At 46.7% G+C, this 24,627-nt stretch overlaps 1 protein-coding gene across 1 annotated transcript in view; it reads left to right on the top strand.

Moving 5' to 3' along the window:
* Nucleotides 1-24,627, top strand: part of CACNA1I (calcium voltage-gated channel subunit alpha1 I) — a 232,379-nt gene that overhangs the window by 106,707 nt on the left and 101,045 nt on the right. The window contains exons 2-3 of the mRNA XM_026657487.1: nucleotides 2,315-2,426; nucleotides 3,025-3,158. Coding sequence (XP_026513272.1) covers nucleotides 2,315-2,426; nucleotides 3,025-3,158 — 246 coding nt within the window. The remainder of the gene's footprint in view (nucleotides 1-2,314; nucleotides 2,427-3,024; nucleotides 3,159-24,627) is intronic.

Below are 24,627 nucleotides of genomic sequence, written 5' to 3'. Positions count from 1 at the left end.
TGAAAAATTGGGATGGGGGTGGGGGGTAATAGGAGCCGGTATAAGAAAATGACCCAAAAATTGGGACTGTCCCTATAAAATCGGGACATCTGGTCACTCTATGCTGGCCTCCCAAGGGAGCATAGGAGGAATGTGTGCTTTGAACTGCCTTTGAGCATGATTGAGACACAGCTCAGCCAGTGCCCTTGCTGAGCATTTGTCTGATGTCATGACAAAAGGAAGCTGACTGCTGCTCCTGTTCTTTGGTGAGGGCAGTGGAGGAGAAGGAAGGGAATTCATAGTCCTCCATCACAAAGAGTGCAGGTTTGATGTGCTTCACTATCACATGTCAGTCAAGGAAGAGCCCCACAAAACGAACTACAGGGTTTGAAATCTTCTTGAGACGTGACAGAAGTCTAGGCCACCATTTTGCGTTCACTTATGTAAGGACTGAGAGACACCACGACATGAGATTGCTCTTTAATAATGGACTTTTCAGCTCTGGTAGTTAAAAGAAAACTATTTGGTCCTGTTGATGCTGTAGCCCCATGTCCTTGCACCCCTTGGAGTCTGAGCAAGGTGTCACCAGCGCATCCTGGCTCAGTTTTCCATCTCTCAGGTACAAACCAATACAAAACAGACTTTTGTCCTTTAAAGCATGCCTCAGAGCCTCATTTATTGATAACAGAAAATGACATAAGTAAACCTGACTCTTAGAAACAGTCTCCAGTTCCTTCTGAACTCTTGCCCCCTCCACGTGGGATCACACTCTGGTTTCTTCTTTAGGCGCTCCTCTTTTGGAAACCATCTCAAGCCCTTGCCTTCCGGGTACATCTGTTCTTCTCCCTTCCAGCCTGGAGAACACTCACTCCTTCAGGTTGCCTTTCAGGCATCTGTTCCCTCCCTGGGAACAGCCTCTCTCACAGTTGCCTTTTAGTTACAAGCCAAGCTTCTCCTCTCTAGCAGCACTTTCTTTTTCCTGTCAGCGAGCCTTATAGGAAGCAGTTGCTCTACTGCTAATTGTCCATTAACCTGTTACTCCCAGATGGACTTCAGAGAACCACCATGGGCAAGTGAGGCCCTGATTTCCCTGGATTCCCCAGGCTCTAGGACTCTGTGAGGTGGGAAGGTCCCAGAGCACAGATTCCAGCCCGAGCCCATAAGTCTACACAGCGATGAAAAAGCCTCGCAGCTTAAGCCCAAATCAGCTGGCACAGGCCAGCTGTGGGATTTTCTCGTTGTGTAGACATCCCCTTAAAGGATTGACACCCACTATAAAGGAGGGTTAGTACAAGTGAAATCCAGGCCCTAAGTCTGTTTAGTTGGGAAAGGAGAAGAATAAAAGGAGAGCGGTATATAATTCTGAAGGGTATAGAGAAGGTCATTCAAGCACTCCTGTTTACACTGCCCCCTAATGTAGAAATGGAGCAGTACTCGATAAAATTAAAAGACAATTCATTAAAAACAAATAGAAGGAAACACTTTTTAATGTAAAGTATAATTAGCCAGCGTAACTCACTGCTGCTGGCTATTATTGAAGCAGATATCTTAGTTTAAACAAAGGATTCAACATTTTTTATGAATAAGTGTAGCATCTGCAGGGACACCAATGTAGCTAAGAAAACAATTACAAGGACTATCAATCCTCATGCTTCTGGGCATAAACTGATCACCAGCTGGGGTCAGGAACACAATTTTCCCCTGTGGTGATAGTATAGCACAATTAGGCACATCATGGAAGTTTTATCCAACATTGATCACTGTTGGAGGCAGAATAACAGATTAGATAGACCATTGATCTGTTCCATTATGTCAGTTCCATGTTTCTAAGTTCTTATCAAGGAGAGAAAATGATTTCTAGGCTTTGAAACCTTAAGTTGTACTCTCCCCAGGAGAGACTCTTACTTCTAGGTTCCACTCCATTGTGTTGGATGAACCTGCTCCTCATATGCTGAAGACCTTTGCAGCTTTTGAGTGGAGGGTATGATGGGAAATCTGTTTCTATCACACTTAAGTTGTAACAATTCAGCAAACCACTGAAACAGGAAGTTGGTGTGTGTCTGTGTTTAACAATGGATGTTAATTTGCATAAATAGCCCACAATGCTTTGAGTTACTTGAATCTGTCCCCAAAATGAGTTTCAACTTGGTTTTTTTCCTGGAATGGAATGGGAGAAGGAGGGTAAAGGATGGAGACAGAAAATATAGGGATCGATGACTTGGCTATTATATCACCTGGAATTTTGTTTTCTTTAAAGGTGTCTATTTTGTCATCCCAAGTTTTAGGTCAGTTGACCCTAGCTGAGTTTTCCTTGACTCTTTATTTTCCTTTGCACTTGGTTCGAGTGTGTCAGCATGATGGTGATTCTACTGAACTGTGTTACCCTGGGGATGTACCAGCCTTGTGATGATATGGACTGCCTCAATGACCGGTGCAAGATCTTGCAGGTAAGCAGTCTCCTGCCCCTTAATGGGAGAAGGTGCACCATTGGCTGAGGCTCAGGCCAGTGTTCTAATTGTTATGTCTGACGTTTCCCTTCCATCTGCACTTAGCTTTTTCTGGAAAAGGGTGGCAAGGACCAGGGCTGATTGGGGGGGAGGAAGAAAATCGGGGACAATTGTACTGGGGCCCTGAGCTCGGGGCCCCACTCCCAAACATCTGTAAAGTCTGTTTAAATAAAGTGAAATGGGAGTGGGCGGGGCCCCACAAACATGGTGTAGTGGAGCCTCAAATTTCTCTCAACAAGGATACCCATAGCAACGTACTAGCTTGCTTTAAAAAAATCACAAGAGTTTGCCAGAGAGAGAGAGATTGAATGTAGTCTCTGGCACAAGAATACAGATAGTTCACTTATACTCTATGTATTCCTATTCATCCAGCCATGTTCAGAGGCAAGTTGTCCAGCACCTCCACTGTCCAGCACTGTCAGTCACTCATTTTTGTGCACACTGAAATTTATATTCATCTACACACTCTGAACTATAGACCAAAAGGGCAGTGAGCACTTGTTAAACTTACCCTCCATTTTCCCTGTGGCTCCTTCAGGTATTTGATGATTTCATCTTCATCTTCTTTGCAATGGAGATGGTGCTGAAGATGGTGGCCCTTGGGATCTTTGGCAAGAAGTGTTACCTTGGAGACACCTGGAACCGCCTGGATTTCTTCATTGTGATGGCTGGGTAGGTTAACTGTTTTCTGTGTTTTTACAGTGTTGGAGTGCTGGAGTGTTGCATGCAGTTGGGACATGGTCCCCATCTCAGCGTTGTGGCAAGCAGGGGAGCGTAGCCTGGAGCTGGAGCGCCGAGCAGCTCCGGAGCAGTGGAGCTGCAGGTTTTTGCCTGGAGCTGGAGCTGGAGTGGAGCCAGAGCACAGCTCCAAAGCCCTGGTGGCAAGTGCTGGAAGAGAATAGAAGGTTCTTGGGTTTTTTTTTACGCACAGGAACAGATTCAGCTCCCATTTACTTTAGTGAAAGGCCAGCACAATTCCGGTGAAGTGAACATTGCTACTCTTGATTTGCCCTGCTGTAATGAGAACAAAACCACCTGAGGTGTTTGTGGCTGTGTTGCTTTGTGGGCATCGTCCCTGAGAACCTGGAATCACGCATGTGCTCAGTTCAGCAGGATTGTGGAGAAACAAGTAGACAATGAGGGCCAGACCTTCCACTTCTGTGAATTGGTGTAACTTCCTCAGTGCAGGGGAGCTAAGCTGATTTACATCAGCTGAAGCTCTGGCTCTGAAACCCAGCAACCTTTTTTTAACATAATTGGGCCAATGAGGTGTTGCCTTGGCCCAAATCAGTGCAACAGCTCTGCTTCCACTAGCTCAGCTTTAAGATTAAAAGCATCCTTTTAGAAACTGTGGGTTTCTGCCTTTGCATCACATCAGTCCACCCCACAGCACCTTAGGGACAAGTTGACATTTGAGCATTTTTAACAACAAAGTTGCTATGGTGAAGCTCTGATTTCCACTTCCCAAGCCTCTGCGCATGCACAGCCAAAAGCCCACAAGGATTGCCACTTGAATGTGTGGTGAAATTTCACTCCTTGCACTGGTGAGTGCAGCTTGTTTTTAATCAAATTGCCCCATGGCAGAAATTTTGCTGTTTACAGAAGAAAATATGTCTGTTTTTTTTTTTTTTTTTTACAGCGAACAAAACACAAATAGCTCCTTTCTAGAGGTATCCCCACCTCCCTTTTCCTCCCTGCAGGGAATAGCCAGCTTTCATTGTCATCTAGAACTCAGTATCACTGGTTGAGCTGGCAGAGCCGTTCAAGCTTACCCCACACAACTGTTCCCCAGGGTGAATAATAGGAACATCGTTTACATTTGTTTTTAATACACCTGTCTGCAACAAGGCTTGAAAGATGTTTCCCTTTGGGTGTGAGGACAATTGTTTCCTGATGCACTAAACTGAGACCTTCAAACTCATTTAATTTGTTGTCTGAGAGATGAAGGTAGGTGCCCAGTGGGGAAATCGGCCTGTACCTAAAAGAGAATGGAAGAAAATGAAAGATCCTGTGTTTCAACACTGAAAGCAACGTGGGTGAGATGGGAAGAGCATTCCCATCTTCCAATTCCTGAGCCTGGTGTTTCAGTAGCTAGGATCTTTAATTAAACTGGCCCCACATTGTGGTGAGCAGGAGGTAATCGATGGAAAATAAGTTAAAACAACTGAATCATGTTGCATTACACATCCCAGCGTACTGATTCTGAGCCTCTGTAACAGCGAGGTACAGCTGAGCGTATGGAGGGGGTAGTGTAGTGGCATGAGAAGTGATGTTAAAGGAGGGATATCAAAGCTCAGATTTCTGAATTGCAAAAGGACAATAAGTGCATTTGAATGGAGTGTATTGGAGCTGGTTGTATTTCTCTGATCATGTTAAGATCTCTCAGAACCACTCTGTCATTCAGGTCGGGATTAAGACTCCATTCCAGGTGGACACAGAAATCCAGTTCCTTGACTTGGAATGAGGAGACTGGGAAATGGATGGCTTCTCCCCGTCTGATGCTAAGTGGCATATTCCATTAGGGAATGCCATTCACCTTTCCATGTCCAACGCCAGCACCAGAGATGCTAGACTAGAACCTCAAATCTGAACCCCTTCTGCACGGGCAGCACGTAGAAGAGCCTCCCCAAAATAAAACAGGCTGGCCAGGCAGGGGGCAAATGCTGGATGCGGGTCATCTTCCTTTGGAGGTGCACCAGCCCGCCACCTTTGTGCCCTGGGAGCAGGCATGCCAGAAGCTCCCTAGAAATGGTGGGGCCACCAGTGTCTGGACCATGGCCCTGCCCCCCGCTGCGCCCCTCCTCCCCACGGCCCTGCCCTTAAGGCAGGAAACCCTTCGTATGTGATGGGGCCATGGCCCTCCTCTCCCTCCCCCCACCCTCCTGTTCCAGTGCCCCTGGCCATGGTGTCCTCACTTTTAAAAGTGGGAGGGCTATGCCCTCCCCCTTTTTTCTTGCCTTAAGGGCAGGAGATGGGGGAGAGGGGGCAGAGAGGAGCGAGTGAGGGCAGGACCTTCGGGGGGGAGAAGCGGAGTGGTGGCAGGGCCTAGGGGAAGGGCAGAGGGTGGGGGGAGCCTTGGGGAAGGGGTGTGGCCACTGTCTGGGAGCCGGTGGCCCCCCCACTTCTAGGGAGCGTCCAGCGCTGCTGGGAGTAGCCTTCCCAAAAGAAAGAGTCACGTTCTCCCTATGCCCTTCTGATCTCATGGGAGATTTCAAATCAATTCCTGGGTACAAATCCGACATGTTTGGTTATGGTTTCAGATTCAGAACTGGAAGGGGCTTGTTTTCTGGTTCTGGTGTCTCCTATCTCATTTAACTAGATCCTAAATCAGAATCGAGTCATTCCTCTCCCCTGCCCTGTACTGCGGGCCATGTCCTATTCCAAATCAATTCCATGGCAGAGCTCCCATTGACTTCAATAGGACTCAAATTTGGCTCAAAGAAGGAAAGTGTGGTATTGGGGAGATGATAGAACTAGGCACCATCAGGCTCCTCTCCTCAAACCAAGGGAAAAACGAACAACTCACCTGCCCCAAAACAAACACCCACCCAGTCCACCAGACCGAGAGCCCAGGATTAAAAGATCACCCTGTGGCCAGAAAAAGCAGAGGAACAATAGACAGCCGGGGAGACTATCCTACGGGGCATTCCCGGGTGGTTTAAATTACCTCCCTCTGACTATTTGCGACAATAGTATCCTTTATCCCCCAAAAATGTGGCAAAAACAAAAAGAACAGTCATTTGCTGATAATCACCCCAAATGGTGTTTTGGTTGCATAAACTTGGTTCACTTGTTCATTAGTTCAAGTAATTTATTCATTCGGTCGTTTTTTCTCTCGCTCTCTTTTCACTACCTTTAGAAAGCCAGAAGCTATAGTTTTAGTTAACTGAATTCCCTTGTCCGCCCCCTGCCCTGCTCGCCCTTTCTCCCCACACAATGCAGCCCCTCGAGGAAGAAGACTTCGTTGTCACTAAAAATGTTCAGTTTCCATGGCAATGGAAGCTGACATCACCAGAACTTTCTCCCCCTTCCCTCCCTAGTTTTTGGAGTGGTTTAGAAAAAACAAAACAGAATTAAAAAAAAACAAACCCCAAAACCAGCCCTCACTAAGTCAATATTTTCCTTCTTTATTATTCCTCTTAAGAAATCTGCAAGCTCCCAAAACGAAGACAGCTGTTGCAGGGTTAAAGAACACATATGCCTGTGCGCACATGAGCGATGAGGCTGCAATCTGGCTTGTAGATATTCCAGCCTTCAACTAGTCACTGGATGACAGTAGTCTCCAGGTACCCAGATGTCTGATGTGGGCTGCAGTTGTCACCAACTATCCTGGTGGGATGCCCTCCTCTCCACCTTTTGCTTTAGATGTTATCTGCTGTGATTTATGGCCTGCATTTCCCAAAAATGTCTAGTGATTTTGCATGCTGGATTTTGTGGGTGCTCAACTTGAGACAATTTAATGGGACATGGAAAACCAGGCTCCTTTTAGGGTCTCAAGTTTGGGCACCCAACATCACTAATCACTCTGGAGAATGTAGGTCAATGTCTCCAGACCTAGGCCACCAATTTTTGGGATGGAATATTCACTCTAGCTTTCCTGATCTGGCAGCTCACTGCCTGTAAATAGTGATGTATTCACTTTCCTTGTTCTAATCTGTGTGTGTGTGTGTGTGTTTGTGGTTGGAGGGGTCACTGCCTGTTCAGGATGAGGAATTCACTCTGAATGTCCTGCTCTGAGGGTTGCCAGTTAGCTGAGGTTTTATATACTCATGCTACCTTCCTGGATCTGTGGGGGGATCGCCTCCTATTTAGGGAGGAGTGTTTACTCTACCTGTCCTGATCCTAGATGCCATTATCACCTGTCCTTGGTGGGATGTTAACTTTATCTCTGACCTGTTTTGTGGGGCCCACTGCAAGCCCAGATTGGGATATTCATGTGACCTGTCCTTACATGCGCATATGTGTGTGTGTAGGTTGAGGGGAAAGGGCTGATGTTCATAGATTACATAAGGCCAGAAGAGACTGTTGTGATCATCTAGTCTGTCCTCTTGTGTAACAAAGGCCTTAGGACTTCCCTGAACTTATTCCTGATCCAAGTCTAATAGCTGTCATTGAACTAGAGCATATTTTTCAGAAAAACATCCAATCTTGATTTAAACATTTCCAGTGATGGAGAATCCACTACTATCCTTGGCAAATAGTTCCAATGGTTAGTTACTCTCACTGTCAAAAATTTGTGCTCCAGTTCTGGACTGAAATTGTCTAGCTTCAACTTCCAGCCATTGGATCTTGCTATACCTTTGTCTTCTAGATTGAAGAACCCTCTATTATCAAATTTCTGTTCACCATGGAGGTACTTACAGACTGTGATCAAATCACCCTTAAGCTTCTCTTTGATAAGTTAAATAGTTCGAGCTCCTTGAGTCTGTTACTATGAGGCATGTTTTCCAATTCTTTAATCATTCCTGTGGCTCTTCTCTGAACCCTCTCCAATTTTTCAAGATGTGACTCAGGGTGCCTGGGGCAGCCCTCACTGGAAATGCCAAGGTCAGGGTAGGCTGCAAAAGGGAGAGCAGATACTCCCAAGACTAGTGGGTAACATTGAAGTTAAACTCCCCAACCAGTCACAAACTGTGGTGCTGATCCCCCGCACTGGTTATCAAGAAGCAAAAGATAAATCACACAGCCCCCTTTATTGTATTCCAGTTCTCTGGTTCCCAGTCAATACATAGATCCAGTACAGTGAGCAGTTATTTAAAAAACTCTGCTCACATATACAAAATGTTCTTCTGACCCCAAAGGGTCAGCCACATTATCAGGTCAATATAGGTTTGGATCTTACCCAAAATACCACGCTGCCGGCCAATCCTTTAGTGTCTAAAACTAAAGGTTTATTATCAAGAAAAACGAAAGAACAAGAAGAGAGATGTTAAATGGTAAAGCAGTCATATACATACAAAGACTTCAAAGTCCATATATCAGGTTCTTAGTAGTATTGGTGAGTTTGCTGGCTTGAAAGTTCCTCTGGAACACATCCACAGCTTGGATGGATCATTCAGTCCTTTGTTCAGAGCTTCAGTTTGTAGAAAAGTTACTCCAGAGGTAAGAAGCAGGACTGAAGACAAGAAGCAGGATTGATGACAAAATGGAGATGATGCAGCTGCCCTTTATAGTCTTTTTGCCATGTGTCTGGTACTTCCTTTGTTTCACACACAACAAACTCATAGTACACGTCATTGAAAGGCCTTAGAGTTCTTTCCATAGGCATGCCCCTGCATGCCTTGCTGAGTCATAAGGTGTAGTCTTGGCTCCTTTCAGAGGGTTCATTGTACAGCTGATGTCCCTTGATGGGCCATCAAGCAGGCCTAGTGCTGGTGCCATTATTTCTGGCGGGGGGTCACCCAGAAACACAGCACAAGTTTGGAAATACAGATATACCCTACATATCTATAACTCATAATACAAAGTGATACAAACATATGAACAAGATCATCATATTTGGCAAATTATGACATTTTTGCAGATACCTCACACGGCAAATCTGGCACGATTCATTGCAATTTTATAATATTGGTATCAACAATATCATAAAGTGTCTCCTATATTCCATATAGCGTCACACAAGATTCTTCTTGAAGTGTGAGCACCAGAACGGGACACAATATTCCAGTAGCAGATGCATCAGTGCTTAATGCAGAGGTCAGAGAACCTCTCTACTTTTATTTAATATTCTTGTTAATGCATCCAAGGATCACATTAGCACAGGGTCACACTAGGAACTTATGTTCAGCTGATTATCCACCATGACCCCCCTGTCTTTTTCAGAGTCACTGCTTACCAGAATAGAGTCCCCCATCCTGTAAGTATGGCCTACATCTTTTTTCTTAGATGTCTGATCTTACATTTGACTGCATTGAAATGTATATTGTTTGCTCCAGATTGCTCTGTATCAGTGACCTGACCTCTTCATTATTTACCACTCCCTCTACCATTGTCACCTGCAAATTTTATCAGTAATGATTTTTTTTTCCAAGTCAGTGTAGGACCAAGAACTAATGTGGGACCCCTAGTAACACACCTGCTTGATGATAATTCCCTATTTACAGTTACATTTTGAGATCTATCAGTTAGCCAATTTTTAATCCATTTAATCTGTGCCATGTTGATTTTGTGGTGTTCTAGTTACGTCAATACTATTATAGTCTTTATCAACAAAACCTGCAATAATATCAAGATAGTTTGATAAGATCTATTTTCCATAAGCCCATGTTGATTGGAATTAATTATATTACCCTCCTTTAATTCTTTATTAATTGAATCCCATATCAGCTGTCCCATTAATTTGTCTGAGATCTATGAGGAATCATGGGTCTCAAACCCAGGTCAGCAGGTGCCCAGGTAGTCCTTGGATTGCTGCCACTACCCAGCAGCTCACTGATACCAGTGGACCCTAGCTCACCAGAGGCACCACCCACAAAGCTCCTGATTGGAGGAGATGTCAGGCCTCTCTGACTCACTCAGACTTACTATTTAAGCCAGAAGGAGGCACAGGAAGTTGTCTGAGCAACTTGAATTCCTGACTGGCTGCCACCCTGCCTTCTTCCAGCCTTCTTGCCTTGTTCCAGATCCCTGCTTCTATGCCCCACATCTGGCTACAACCCTTGACTTGACTTTTTGCTCTGGCTCTGACCCCTGACCCTGCCTCTGTCTCTTGTTCCTGATCCCTGGCACTGGGTCCTGGGTCCAACCACTAGGCGGGACCACCACTAGAACTGACCACCTATAACTTGGTCCATGACAGGATTGATGTGAGGCTGATAGGCCTTTACTTACTGAGGTCACCCTGTTTACCCTGCTTAAATAGTGGCCCAACATTAGCTTTCTTAGAGTCCTCTGGAACTTTCCCAGTTTTTCAGGAAATATTAAAAATCAATATTAACAGTCCAGAGAGCTTCTTGGCCAGCTCTTTCAAAACTCTTTCATGCAAGATATTTGCACCTGCTGATTTAAAAATGTCTGTCGTCAGTAGCTTCTGTTTAAAATGCTTCTTAGTTACTGTTGGAATGGAAAGTATTTCACCATCATCTTATTATGTAAATACATCATCTGGATTTTATCCAAATATAGAACAAATATTTATTAAATATTTCTCCTCTTCTGCATTACTATTCACAATTCTACCACTTCCATCTATTAATGGACCACTACTGTTACTAGGATTCCTTTTGTTCTTGATTTATGTAAAAAAAAAAAAAAATCCTTCTACTTGTCTTAACTCTGCTGGCCATAGAGTTTTCCTTGTGTCTTTTTGCTTCCCTAATGAATTTCCTACATATTCTAGCTTCTTATTTATGTTCATTGCTGTCAACTGCCCCTTTTTTCCATTTGTATTTTTTGCTTTTTGCTTTTTGCTTTGTTTTTGTTATTGCTGCTTTCATTTCCCTTCTAATCCAGGTTATCTTTTTTAACCAAGATACTAGACATTCTTCTCAATTATGGGATTGTGGCTTTTTAGGCATCTAGTAAAATGTTCTTAAACAGCTCCCAAGTATCATTCAGATTTTTCTGATTTAAATTCTTAAATTCTGATTCTTAAATTCTTTCTCTCAGATGATTTGGCTCATAATTGTTGAAAGCTTTGGGGAAAGGGCCCTTTTAAAGTACCAAGTATACATATTACTGGTTTGGACTTCATTCTGTTTGCACATAACCAATGTGATTAAGTCATGATCACTTTCTCCTAAGCTAATTTTTAGTTCTGTGAACAACTCCTGTATATCTGTTGAAATTACATCTAATATAGAATTCCCCCATGTTGGATGTAATGCTTTCTGAGTTACGAAGTTTTCATTTATAATGTTTAGAAATTTCAAAGATGTTTTAGTACTGGCAGCATGAGACCTCCAGCATATGTCACTCAAACTGAAATCTCTCATGATGATGCAGTTTTTTCCCCCTACACATTAGAGGTAGGTGCTTAGCGAGCCAATCATCATGTTCTCTAGTGTGATCTGGTGGTCTGTAGCAGACACCAACTAGTACCCAGTCTTGCGACTTATCTGTTAGAACATTGATCCATAAGCGTTCAAGATAATTTGCTGCTGAGTTGTCAGTGACTTGGAAACAGGTAATGCCATTTTTTACATAGAATGCCACTCCTACTTCCCTTTGCCCACTCAATCCTTCCTAAATAGCTTATAACCATTGATTTTAACATTCCGAATGTGCAAAACTTTCCACCAGGTTTCAGTAATGCTAACTAGGTGAAATATATTCTCACAAATGAGCAATTCCAGTTCCTCTTGTTTATTACCCAGGTTCCTGGTACTGTCTGCCTAGGCAATTAAATTTTTTCTTCTCATCCTTTGGTCCTTGATTATTTTGTTACCAACATCTTGATTTTGTGGGAAATCAGAGCTCATTTATTCCCCTTTTCGCTCTCCCCTTTCATTGCTAGTGCCCCCCTGACAAGTCAAGCCAATCTGTACCATAGAAGATTGGTTCCCTTTCTTCAAGCTGAGGTCATCTAAATTGTACAGCCCCCTCTACTCACAGAAGGTGGCCAATATTCCATAAAACCAGACACTTTACCTTATGCAACTTACCTAGGCACCAGTTCACTTCCCAGAATCTTCTGAATTCCTTTGTGTGCGGGATGGGAAGGATCTCTTAGGGTATGTCTACACTACGAGAGTAGTTCGATTTTACTTCAATCGAATTAGTGGAACCGATATTACAAAGTCGAACGTGTGTATCCACACTAAGAACAGTAATTCGACTTTGTGAGTCCACACTAACGGGGCAAGCGTCGACATTGGAAGCGGTGCACTGTGGGCAGGTATCCCACAGTTCCCGCAGTCCCCGCTGCCCATTGGAATTATGGGTCAAGCCCCCAATGCCTGCTGGGGAAAAAAATGTGTTGAGGGTGGTTTTGGGTAACTGCCGTCATTCAACCGTCACTCCCGCCCTCCCTCCCTGAAAGCGCCGGCGGGCAATCAGTTCGCGCACTTTTCTGGTGAGTGACAGCGCGGATGCCACAGCACTGCGAGCATGGAGCCCACTGCGACCATCGCTGCAGTTATGGCCGTTGTCAACACCTCGCACCTTATCATCCACCTTTTTCAGAGGCAGATGCTGAGAAATCGGGCGAGGAGGCTACGGCAGCGCGGTGAGGACATTAAGTCTGAGAGTGGCACAGACCTCTCGCAAAGCACGGGACCCCGCGCCGTGGATATCATGGTGGCAATGGGTCATGTTGATGCTGTGGAATGGTGATTCTGGGCCCGGGAAACAAGCACGGACTGGTGGGACCGCATAGTGCTGCAGGTCTGGGATGAATCACAGTGGCTGCGAAACTTTCGGATGCATAAGGGAACTTTCCTGGAACTTTGTGAGTTGCTGTGCCCTGCCCTGAAGCGCAAGGACACCCGTATGCGAGCAGCCCTGGCTGTCCAGAAGCGAGTGGCCATAGCCCCCTGGAAGCTTGCAACGCCAGACAGCTACCGGTCAGTCGTGAACCACTTTGGCGTGGGCAAATCTACCGTGGGGGTTGCTGTGATGCAAGTAGCCAACACAATCGTTGAGCTACTGCTCTCAAAGGTAGTGACCCTGGGAAACGTGCAGGTCATCATAGATGGCTTCGCCGCGATGGGATTCCCAAACTGCGGTGGGGCTATAGATGGCCAGCCAGTACATTAACAGAAAGGGCTACTTTTCAATGGTCCTGCAAGCACTGGTGGACCATAGGGGACGTTTTACCAACATCAACGTCGGATGGCCGGGCAAGGTTCATGACGCTCATGTTTTCAGGAACTCTGGTCTGTTTAGACGGCTGCAGGAAGGTATTTACTTCCCAGACCACAAAATAACTGTTGGGGATGTGGAGATGCCTATAGTGATCCTCGGGGACCCAGCCTACCCGCTAATGCCCTGGCTCATGAAGCCCTATACAGGCGCCCTGGACAGTGAAAAAGAACTCTTCAACTACCGGCTGAGCAAGTGCAGAATGGTGGTGGAGTGTGCTTTTGGCCGTCTCAAGGGGAGATGGAGAAGCTTACTGACTCGCTATGATCTCAGCGAAACCAATATCCCCATTGTTATTGCAGCTTTCTGTGTGCTCCACAATCTCTGTGAGAGCGAGGGGGAGACGTTTATGGCGGGGTGGGAGGTTGAGGCACATCGCCTGGCTGCTGATTAAGCCCAGCCAGACATCCATGCGATTAGAAGAGCCCAGCGGGACGCGCTGTGCATCCGGGAGGCTTTGAAAGCTAGGTTCCACAGTGAGCAGGGTAACCTGTGACTATTAAGTTTGTTTAAAGAGAAGCTGAACCTGCCCCCGTTTCTTTACCCAGTTAATGTTGACTATCCTCTCCAGTTACATACCCCCTTCACCCCATTTCCCCCCTTCCAACACACCTTTAAAAATAAAATAAATGGAACTTTGTTCATTAACACCGTTTTCTTTATTAAGGGTTTCGTGGTAAAGGGTTGAAACTGGGACGCAAACTGTGGTGGGGAGCAGGTGTAGTGATGGAAAGGACGCTTCTAAACTCGAGGAATGACAGGCTCCTGCTCCTAGAGCGGTCCACAGTGGTGGACTGGTTGTTTCAACGGAGCCTGCCACCCCTCCTTTTGGGGGCTATGTGACTTTGTGGCGGGGTAGGACGGTTACAGATCCCCTGCTGCGTGGCTCTGTCATCCAGGCTAAGGACCTCTGCATAAGATCTGTAACCGCCCTCCCCCGCCACAAACTCACATAGCCCCCACCCACAGAACATGAAAACCACCTCCCAGACTGACCAGGGTGCCTAGTGACTGCAATGTGTGTGTGACCTGCTGCTGAACCTGCCCCCGTGTCTGTACCCTGGTAAAGGTGACTGTCCTCTCCAATTACCAACCCCCTTTCCCCCCCACAAACACACTCTCCTCTAAAAGAACCTGACGGAAACAGTAATTAAAAGAAACGTATTTTTTATTAACAACTACACAGGTAGGGGATGACACTGGGATGGGGGCTTGGGTGAGGTGCTTTTGGAGTGGAGGAAAGGACTTATCAAAACTTTGGGAATGAGAGCCGTCTGGTACTTGAGCAGTCTGCAGGGGTGGAGTGACTGTTTTCACGGCCCCTGCCGCCCCTCCTTCTTGGGACTTTGGGTGAGGGGGGGATGGGACTTTGTGGCGGGGGAGGGCGGTTAGAGAGAGACTGCAGCGGGGCTCTGTCCTCCTGCCTCCGGTCCTGGAGAACATCTACAAGGCGCCGGAGCATGTCCGTTTGCTCCCTCATTAGTCCAAGCAGCGTTTGAGTAGCCTGCTGGTCTTCCTGCCGCCACCTGTCCTCCCGTTCACTGTGTGATCGCTGGTATTGCGACATGTTCTCCCTCCACAGGGTCTGCAGTGCTGCCTCGGCTCGGGAGCAGCCCATAAGTTCGGAGAACATCTCGTCCCGTGTCCTTCTCTTTCGGCGCCTAATCTGCGCCAGCCTCTGGGAGGGGGATGCCGGGGTAGGTCGGGAGACACTCACAGCTGTGGGATGGGAAAAAGGGAGTGAATTCCTCACAAAGATACATTTTTGTGAACAATGAACATAGTCTTTCTCTGTGAACAAGACCATGCACAGCACCTATCACATGCGCACTCAGGACAAGGTCGAATTTTCGGCCTTCCCATTCAGTGCCTGGGGTCTTGGAGTACAGATCACACAAGTGAGGCAGGACAGCGGAATTCGGGTAGCAGGCGGACATGGTAAGCCGTAGACTTTTGGCTGCTGAAAGCTTAATTTATAGCAGTGCCCTCCTTTCACGTTGAAAGCAATGCCCCTAGCGTTGGCCAGTTCCTGCTGCCGGCAATCCGGCCAGCATGAACTCTGCCCCTCTCCCGCCTCCACCGCATGGCTGTAAACCGCCGGTTACAGTTATGTAAAGGAACAGGCAATCAGTCCCAATACCAACATTCCCCTAATTTAAAGCAGGTCACCATGAGTGATATCACTCTGATGAGGATTTCGGACACTGAGAAAGACCGCATGCTGCGTGAATGCCAACAAAAACCAGGGCCGTATGCGACCATGCTGTGCGAGGCACTGATCCCAGAGTACTTGCTGCTAGCCTGGCGCGGAAAAGTTTCCTACCATGGAGGACGCAATAAGGCCGCTCTCCCCAGGAACCTGATGCAAAGGCTTTCAAATTACCTCCAGGAGAGCTTCGTGGAGATGTCCCAGGAGGATTTCAGCTCCATCCCCGGACATATTGACATAATTTTCCAGTAGCTACACTGGCAAGGACTAAAAAGTAGAGCGCCTAGGGCAAACTAATCATGAAAAAACGGACATTTTGAGATACTTTTGCAGTAGTTGCACTGGCAAGGACTAAAAAGTTAAGCACCTAGGGTAAAGTAATCATGAAAAACCCATTGTTAATATTCCATTCCTGTTCTGTTCAAAATAAATGTTTACATGTTTAAAACACTTACCGACTGATCCTTCCCCTGATTCAGGGTCACGGTTAACGCCTTGGGAGAGTTGGTAGGGGATCTCCGTGAGGGTGATGAAGAGATCCTGGCTGTCGGGGAAATCAGCGTTGAAAGCGCTGTCGACTGCCTCGTCCTCCTCATCTTCTTCCTCATCTTCCCCGTCCGCGAACATCTCCGAGGAAGCGGCCGTCGACAATACCCCATCGTCAGAGTCCACGGACAGTGGTGGGGTAGTGGTGGCGGCCGCACCTAGGATGGAATGCAGTGCCTCGTAGAAACGGCATGTCTGGGGCTGGGATCCGGAGCGTCCGTTTGCCACTTTGGTCTTCTGGTAGCCTTGTCTCAGGTCCTTGATTTTCACGCGGCACTGCGTTGCATCCCGGCTGTATCCTCTCTCCGTCATGGCTTTTGAGATCTTCTCGTAGATCTTCGCATTCCGTTTTTTCGATCGCAGCTCCGAAAGCACGGACTCATCGCCCCACACAGTGATCAGATCCAAGACTTCCCGATCAGTCCATGCTGGGGCCCTCTTTCTATTCTGCGATTGCACGGCCATCTCTGCTGGAGAGCTCTGCATCGTTGCCAGTGCTGCTGAGCTTGCCACGATGTCCAAACAGGAAGTGAGATTCAAACTGGCCAGACAGGAAAAGGAATTCAAATTTTCCCGGGGCTTTTCCTGTGTGGCTGGTCAGAGCATCCAAGCTCGGACTGCTGTCCAGAGCGTCAACAGAGTGGTGCACTGTGGGATAGCTCCCAGAGCTATTAGCGTCGAATTCCATCCACACCTACCCAAATTCGACTTGGCCATGTCGAATTTAGCGCTACTCCCCTCGTCGGGGAGGAGTACAGAAATCGATTTAAAGAGACCTCTATGTCGAACTAAATAGCTTCGTTGTGTGGACGGGTGCAGGGTTAATTCGATTTAACGTTGCTAAATTCGACATAACCTCCTAGTGTAGACCAGGCCTTAGAAAGATCACATAGACATTCCTCTCCTCCTTCAACACCTGCCCAAGTTCTCTGAAGTCGTCTATAATTAAGGCTAAGATTTTGTCATGATTATTTTTAGTAAAATTCACGGGCAGGTCACGAACAATAAACAAAAATTCATGGAAGTGGTGACCTGTCTGTTTTGCTACTGCAGCTCCATGGTTTCTCTCGCCAACGTGGTAGCTGAGAGCTGTGGGGTTCCCTCTCTGCCCGTGGCAGCTGGAAGCTGCAGGGGGGCCCCCCCTCTGCCAACAGTGGCTGGGAGTTGCAGGGTGACCATATTTCCCAAATTGAAAACGGGACACCCCAAGCCGCTCGCCTGAGGTGCCCCCACCCCCTCACTTGAGGCTGTTGCCTGTCGCTGGAACCCTGAGGAGGGCCCCCTCAGGAGTCTGTCGCCTGTCACTGGAACCTTGCAGGAGGCTCCCTGTCGCTGCTGTCGCCTGTCGTTGGAACCCTGCCAGGGCCCTGCTGGCTGCCAGCTCCAGAGTCCCGCAGCCCCTGAGGCTGAAGTGGAGAGTCACAGAAGTCACGGATTCCGTGACTTCCATGACCTCCGTGACATAAATGGAGCCTTATCTATAATCTATGGTGTAAGTGTCATGTGAAGCAGTGTCATTAGTGCTCATATACAGCATCACCAGTGGAGCCTTGCCTGCTGCCTTCAGAAGCCCTTCCACTCTCGCAGTCACATCTCTTGGCTTGTCTCCAGGCTGACAGCACACCACCCTATTGTCTGCCTGTCCCTTGCCGAATGTTCTTTCCCTTCTTTTAGCATAGAATCCCTGACAAACACAGTCTGCCTTCTTTGAATGGTTGGAGATCTTTTCATGGGCACTCTTGATAGTCTTGTGGGTTGGGCTGAGTAGTACTTCTAACTCTGTGGGTATTCTTCCTGGTCCTCTTCTCTCTGGTGGTCACAGCCAGCCCATTCTCATATGCCTCCAGCCACACAGAATGTTGCCTGGTCCTCTTGTCTCTGGTGGTTACAAACTGCCAAGCCTCCTCTCTGGTTCCGTGGTCACCAGTTTCTTTCTTTCTTGATTCTGAGAGGAGAGAGGTGCATGTGATATGACTTGAATCTGGTTTGCTAAGTACTCCTCAGTCTTTCTGATGCTCTGTAGAGTCAGTACTTGTCCTTCCAAATCACAAATCTATTTTTCCAGCACAGCCACCAACTTCCACTTCATGCAGAAGAAGTCCCTTCTGGTTTCAAGGAGGAAAGAAAACATCCATTGCTGGCATCAGGGTATTGAACATAGAACTGTAGCTAGAAAGAGAGCCTTTCACACTCCCTCTCTCAGCTCCCCTGTTTGCAGGGCTGGCTCCAGGTTTTTTGCCACCCCAAGCAAAAAAAAAAGGCCGGGGGGCCCCGGCCCGAGCCAAAAAAAAGGTCGCCCCCTGAAAAGTGCCGCCCCCAAAGTGCCGGAATGCCGCCTCTTGGAAAGGGCCGCCCCAAGCACATGCTTGGAACGCTGGTGCCTAGAGCCAGCCCTGCCTGTTTGCCACTCCCGTTCACCTGGCAAATGACTTCTACACTTCTAGCTTCATCTCTCGCTAACAGGGAGGGATTAACCGCTCGAACTTCAAACTCTGGGGTTGAGTACATCCCCAAAGTTCCCAGCACACAGTCCTTAGAGAGACATAAACAAATAGACTGTCTCTCCTGGCCCATTCAGGGGCCCAGAAGCCCAGCCAGGTGACCCTCATGGAGAATAAACAACAGACTGAACACACAACTCACTCTGAATGGGTGCTGCTAGTTACTTAGTGGGACATGACAGTATCAGTGTTTGAACTCTGTTTCCACACATTCTATATGGGCACGATGACTGCATAAGTCTGGGCTTGCCCAAGGGCAGCCTGTTGCACTTCATTTCAGCCAGCTGTCCTTCTCGGGGAAGGTGTTAAACACCTCGCTGAAGGACTGTCACCGAGAGCCATCTCTTGTTATCAACACTGAATGACTCTCAGCTACTGGCTCACCCCCATGGAACAAGAGTCTCTATACAGGAACCTAAAAGGGGCAAGCAAACCTGACCGGTGAGTCGGGAGCGTCTCAAGCCAGGTCTAAGCTATGCCAGCAAATGTTCATAGCTATGTCAATCAGAGGTGTGAAGAGATGAGTTCCCTGACTGACATACCCGTGCTGGCAAAAGCCCCTGATGTAGACGCAATTTTACTGGTATAGCTTGTTTCACTCAGGGGGCTGGAAAAAGCTATGCTTGCAAAGTTTCGCTGGTATAGTTATAGTGGCTAGGAGTGTGGAAAAAAATCACACCTCCAAGGGGACAATGATATGCTGCTAAAAGCCCTAGTGTAGCTGCAGGAATCCTGTTGCCTGTATAGCTTATGGAGTTGGTTTAACTATACTGGTAGAAGAACTCCTTTGTTTGGTATAACCTGCATCTCTACTAGGTGGCTTTGCCCACATGGCAATACCAATATAGCTATGCCAGCAAAGCACTTGTAGTGTTGACAAGCCCCTAGTGTAGAGCTGGCCTCAGCATGAACTTGTGGTACAGAGACAAGGGTCCTGTTTGAGAGCGGGGTCCTGCTCTGTGTTGTGGGGCAGCCATGGCCACATATAAGAAGGAGTTGCAGGAGGATGAGGGCAGGAGGGACGGTATGCATCCTGAAACTCTAACGAACCTCAGACTCACAAGGAGAAGTGAGCTCTGACTAGGACAAGGGATTTTTGTTATTTTCAAGAATCTGTAACTGCTGAATGTTTTAAGAGTCAAAGTGACTGTGTTCTTTGCTAAGCCTGTGAAGCCTAGAAGCCCAGAGTGGCCCACAATCTATGTGGAGTTCAGGAGGAGCATCCCTCGGTAGCTTGGGGACTCTGGAGGTCTCAGACACTGGTTTCAGGCGCTAGGACAGCTGGATGGTGGTGTCCCACCTCCCAAGGCAGGGCACTGGACAAAGGTCTGAGTCTGGGAGTATTCTCTAGAATCCCAGAGCTAAGAAATAGTTGCTAGGCTTTACCCAGACCTAGTTGGCTTGGAAGTACAAGGGACCCAGCATCAGGGTCCACCCACAACAGACTGATGACTATACAGGGGGGCACGGGCCAGGCTGTAACACTCAGCACTTGTGGAAATCAAGTCACTTATTGAAGTGCCTAAATATGGATTTATGAGCCTATTTTTAGGTTCCTGCTTTTAAAAACCTAGGCCCCACATTCTTTCTTCAGTTCCCTGAGCTGTTCAGTCTCCCCTTGCTTTCTCATCACAGAGAGAAAACCTGATTATGTCTTATATATTAGTCACAAAGTGTCCCTCCAACTGTTAAGACATTCCGACATTTTCTCTTATTACTAGGTTTGGAGGGAAATGTGAACATACAGGGGTGTGACATAATCACATCCCATTCAGCTAGGGAAAGGTATCATAGACTCAGGCAGCTTTCAGCAAGCCTTTGCTTGGAGAGAAATAAAAAAAAACCTGATTAAATCAAAAATTACTTACTCAATTAAGTTATCCTGTACAGCATGGGGTTTGGTTTGGTTTATATTTTGTTTTTAATAAGAAATGGAGTAAAAATTCCCATTGCCAGCAAAACAAGGAGGGCAAAAATTATATTGTATCTCCCAGCTCTGCTGCTAGTGTGTGGCGACGACACAGGAAAGGAAATAGAACACCAGGTTTTTGGTAGCTAGAGAGCTTTAAAAGCCTCAAGCAAAAAGCCTCCTAGGAAAACTTTTTTTGGGGTTTTTATTTTTCTTCTTACTTTGTTTACAACTTTTTTTAGTGGTTACATTTTTATGCATGAAGAAAACATGCCGTGTACAATTACATAAAATAGCAAACCCATCTCTTGTGCACGTGAACACCAGCTGCAAGGGTGATGTTAGGTTGCCAATAAGTTTTCCAAATACAGACACTGGGACAAGGTTACTCCTGCCTCGTTGCCAAGGGAACAGTTTGCCGTTCTCATGGGCAGACGATTCGGGAACAACACATTCCTACACTAGTGAAGGGTTATAATTGCAGAGGCATGAAATCTGATTTTAAAAGAAATAAATAAAACTGCTAAGCCAATCAGATTATGGTATGCAAAGAAATCTAAAGCAAACTGTCATGATTGGCCAAGTCTCATCTGATGTCATTTGATGGTTTTCTCAGTGGGAGGAATGGAAGGTGTTATTCAATGGTTTCCTCAGTCGTTTTGCTTGACCCTTTAGGGCCCGTTTTCAAGCCTTGCCACAAAAGTTATGATTGCAGAATGTGTGCAAGAGCCTTCAAACCTCATGGTTGAGTGTTTGTCTGGATACATAGCATGAGATATTGCTAATCAATATGTACTGAGTGCTGATAGTGTCCTCAGTGCTGTCGAGAGCCTGAAGTAGAGCCTTGCAACCCGACACGTACTCAGTGGGACCTAGCTACAAGTGTTGGATTCGGCTTGGGTCAGGTCTGCAAACAACTTGACGCTCTCGAGCTTGGTCGGGTTTGGGCTCAGTTCAGTTAGCCATAGCCAATGCCAACACTGCTTGGAACATAAGCACCGGGGGGCTGCCCCAACAGGGGGATCGAGATGTGAGGAGGACCTGCCCCAGTGGGGGTATGGGGATGGATCCTGGACTCAGCTCCTCACATCAATGGCACCATGCTGCTTTCAGGACGGTCTGCCGCTTTCTCCTTGTGGATAAGCCAGGGTACATACTTTACTAATGAGGCCTCATAGCAGGTGTCTTTCATGATACACTGTTCACTTAAGCAATTTAGCTTCTTATTTGCTTTCTTGCCTTCCTTGCTCTTGCTCCGCCATTATTGCTGTTAGCATGAATGAGCCACACTAACCAGACAGCAATTGGCTTCTTAGGTGCTTTGAAGCTGGTTGGTTCAGCTATTTCTGCCTCTTTCTTCCACTAATCGGGGCAGCTATTGGAAGAGGGTGTGGGGGGTTTGTCCAGGCTGATTGTCTCTGACTCCTAGGAATGAACTGTATGGAGGAATATGCCTATCTGAGGTGCCATGGTAGAGGATTTTAAATATCCTTGAATGGGTGAGGCTGGGCAAGGTATATCAGGTGAGAGGGGACATAGGATGGGGGTACAGGACACTATGATAATATGAGCCAATGAAAGGATTAGCCATGGAATTGGGTGTTGGAACGTTTCTCTCACCTCACTCCATGGCCACAGATTTCTAAGCTGGAGGTGGGAGTTTCCAAGGGTAATTGGCCTTCCCCCCCATCCCTGCTTACCATGTGGGTGTAGGCATTTTCAGGAGTGACTATCCTGGCCCCTCTTCCATATCGTAGGTGGGAAATTTGAGACACAGCATCTTCCATTTCCTCAGCTATTGTACTGACATCCACCAGGTTCCTTTGCCTTGAAGTGAGGGAAAGGGGAAATCTAAAATAAGACTGGTGAGTAGCTAAAATGCCCCCTACGTCCTATTTGGGAAGGGGAGACACGTGACTCCATGGAGTCATCGCCCCTGGAATGAAATACGACAGTTGGCATCTAAGGCTGGACACACAGCTGATCATGCAGACTGAAAGAGACAATTCCATGCTGGCCACCTCCTCATGGGAGAGAGAACTAGATCAGCATTCCCTTGCCTTTGCCCTCTTGCTAATGTTGTCAACCTCGATACCCTTTTGCCTCTGCAACCTGGTCTGCAAGGGCAGCACATTCTCATTCCATTCCTGAGACTCATTTCTGCCGTGAGGAGAGTCACCCACGATATTTTAGATACTGGGGGAAAAAATCCCACCTTGCTGTGCAGCCTTCACTGAGTAACGTAATCCTGTTGCTGTAACTCTCTTCCTCCTCCTCCTCCAACCCCTTCTGTCCCCTCTCCTTTGCATCACGATTGCAAGCCCTTTGGGATATGGGCCAGGGCTGCTTTTTTCTGTCGTGAAGCATCCAGTAGACTCTTATAGGCTGTATAATAAAAATGTCATTTGTCCCTTCTGTGCTTATTTCATGTCTAGTATCAAAGGGGTAGCCGTGTTAATCTGGATCTGTAAAAGCAGCAGAGTCCTGTGGCACCTTATAGACTAACAGACGTATAGGAGCATGAGCTTTCGTGAGTGAATACCCACTTCTTCGGATGCATGTAGTGGAAAATTTCCACTACATGCATCCAAAGAAGTGGGTATTCACCCACGAAAGCTCATGCTCCAATACGTCTGTTAGTCTATAAGGTGCCACAGGACTCTTTGCTGCTATTTCATGTCTGTACCTCTGCTGTGTATTCTGTACATGCACCTAGCAAGAGACAGTCCCCACCCCAAAGAGTTTACAAGCTAAGGCTACTCTGCAATACGAGCAAGGGGTGTGATTCCCAGCTCGTGCACACATACTCGTGCTAGCTCGATGAGTATCAATAGTAAGGTAGCCGCCATCGCACGCACAGTGGTGGCATGGCTTAGCCAGGATTCAGATGGGTTTGTACGCCACATGGCAAACCATACTGCCACTGCCCTTGCTCCCACAGCTACACTGCTATTTATACTTCCAGAGCTGGGAATCACAGCCCTAGTTCATAGTGTAGACATAGCCTAAGTAGATAAGACAGGTGAAAGGTGGGAGAAAGGAAGTAGCGCAGAGAGATTAAGTGACTTGCTCAAAGAAAGTCCACATTAGAGAAGGGAATTATTGAAACCAGATCTCTTGAGACTCAGGCCAGTGCCTTAGCAACAGGATCAAGTTTCCTCTCCTTCCTGTAATGGTTCTATAATCATTCCGTGTGGGCTCGCATGTCCTTGCTGTGTACCTTTTGCCAATGTTCTTTGTTCCCATTGCATATGACTTTTCTATCCCTTATGTGCTTAGTTTGTGTTCCCTTGTGCCCATCACATGTCACTTTCATGTTTATTTCATGTACCTTTTGTGTCCATTCTGTGTGGCTTTTGTATGTAAGGAATCCAGCTCATTTAAAAAAAAAAGAAATCTAAAATGTGGCTATCAAAGGTCTCTTGTTCATGACTACTTCTTGTCACCTGACATAGTCAGTTTGGCCGGGTTCTTTTGCTGTTCTCAGGTTCTAAACATCATTCTTTTCTCTGGAGCATATAGGGAAGAGGAGCAAAATAAATGCAAAGTTGTGGCTGGTGAAGCTATTCAGCCTGGGCTCAGACCTCACCATCACTGTCCTTCTTCCCTGTATGCTTGTTCTCTGCTTCAATGGTTGGCATGAGTTGAAGGTGCTCCAGGCCAGACCCTTTTGGTACGTTCAGGCCAGGGTCAATGTGTTAATAGATTGGTCAGCACATGGAACAAGTGACTGGGACTGTCCTTCCTTGTAACTCAAGGTCTCTTGTATATCATAGAATCATAGGACTGGAAAGGATCTCGAGAGGTCTTCTAGTCCAGTTCCCTGCACTCATGGCAAGACTAAGTATTATCTAGACCATCCCTGACAGGCGTTTGTCTAACCTGCTCTTAAAAATCTCCAATGACAGAGATTTCACAATCTTCCTGGGCAATTTATTCCAGTGCTTAACTACCCTGACAGTTAGGAAGTATTTCCTAATGTTCAACCTAAACCTCCCGCGCTGTAATTTAAGCCCATTGCTTCTTGTCCTATCCTCAGAGGTTAACGAGAACAATATTTCTCCCTCCTCCTTGTAACAACCTTTTATGTACTGGAAAACTGTTATCATGTCCCCTCTCAGTCTTCTCTTCTCCAGACTAAACAAGCCCAATTTTTTCAATCTTCCCTCATAG

The sequence above is a fragment of the Terrapene carolina genome, unplaced genomic scaffold, assembly GCF_002925995.2.
Source record: "Terrapene carolina triunguis isolate 2854851 unplaced genomic scaffold, T_m_triunguis-2.0 Scaffold247, whole genome shotgun sequence".
NCBI classification, from domain to species: domain Eukaryota; kingdom Metazoa; phylum Chordata; order Testudines; family Emydidae; genus Terrapene; species Terrapene triunguis.
The sequence above is the reverse complement of the archived record's forward strand: the minus strand, read 5'-3'. Positions and strand labels throughout refer to the sequence as shown.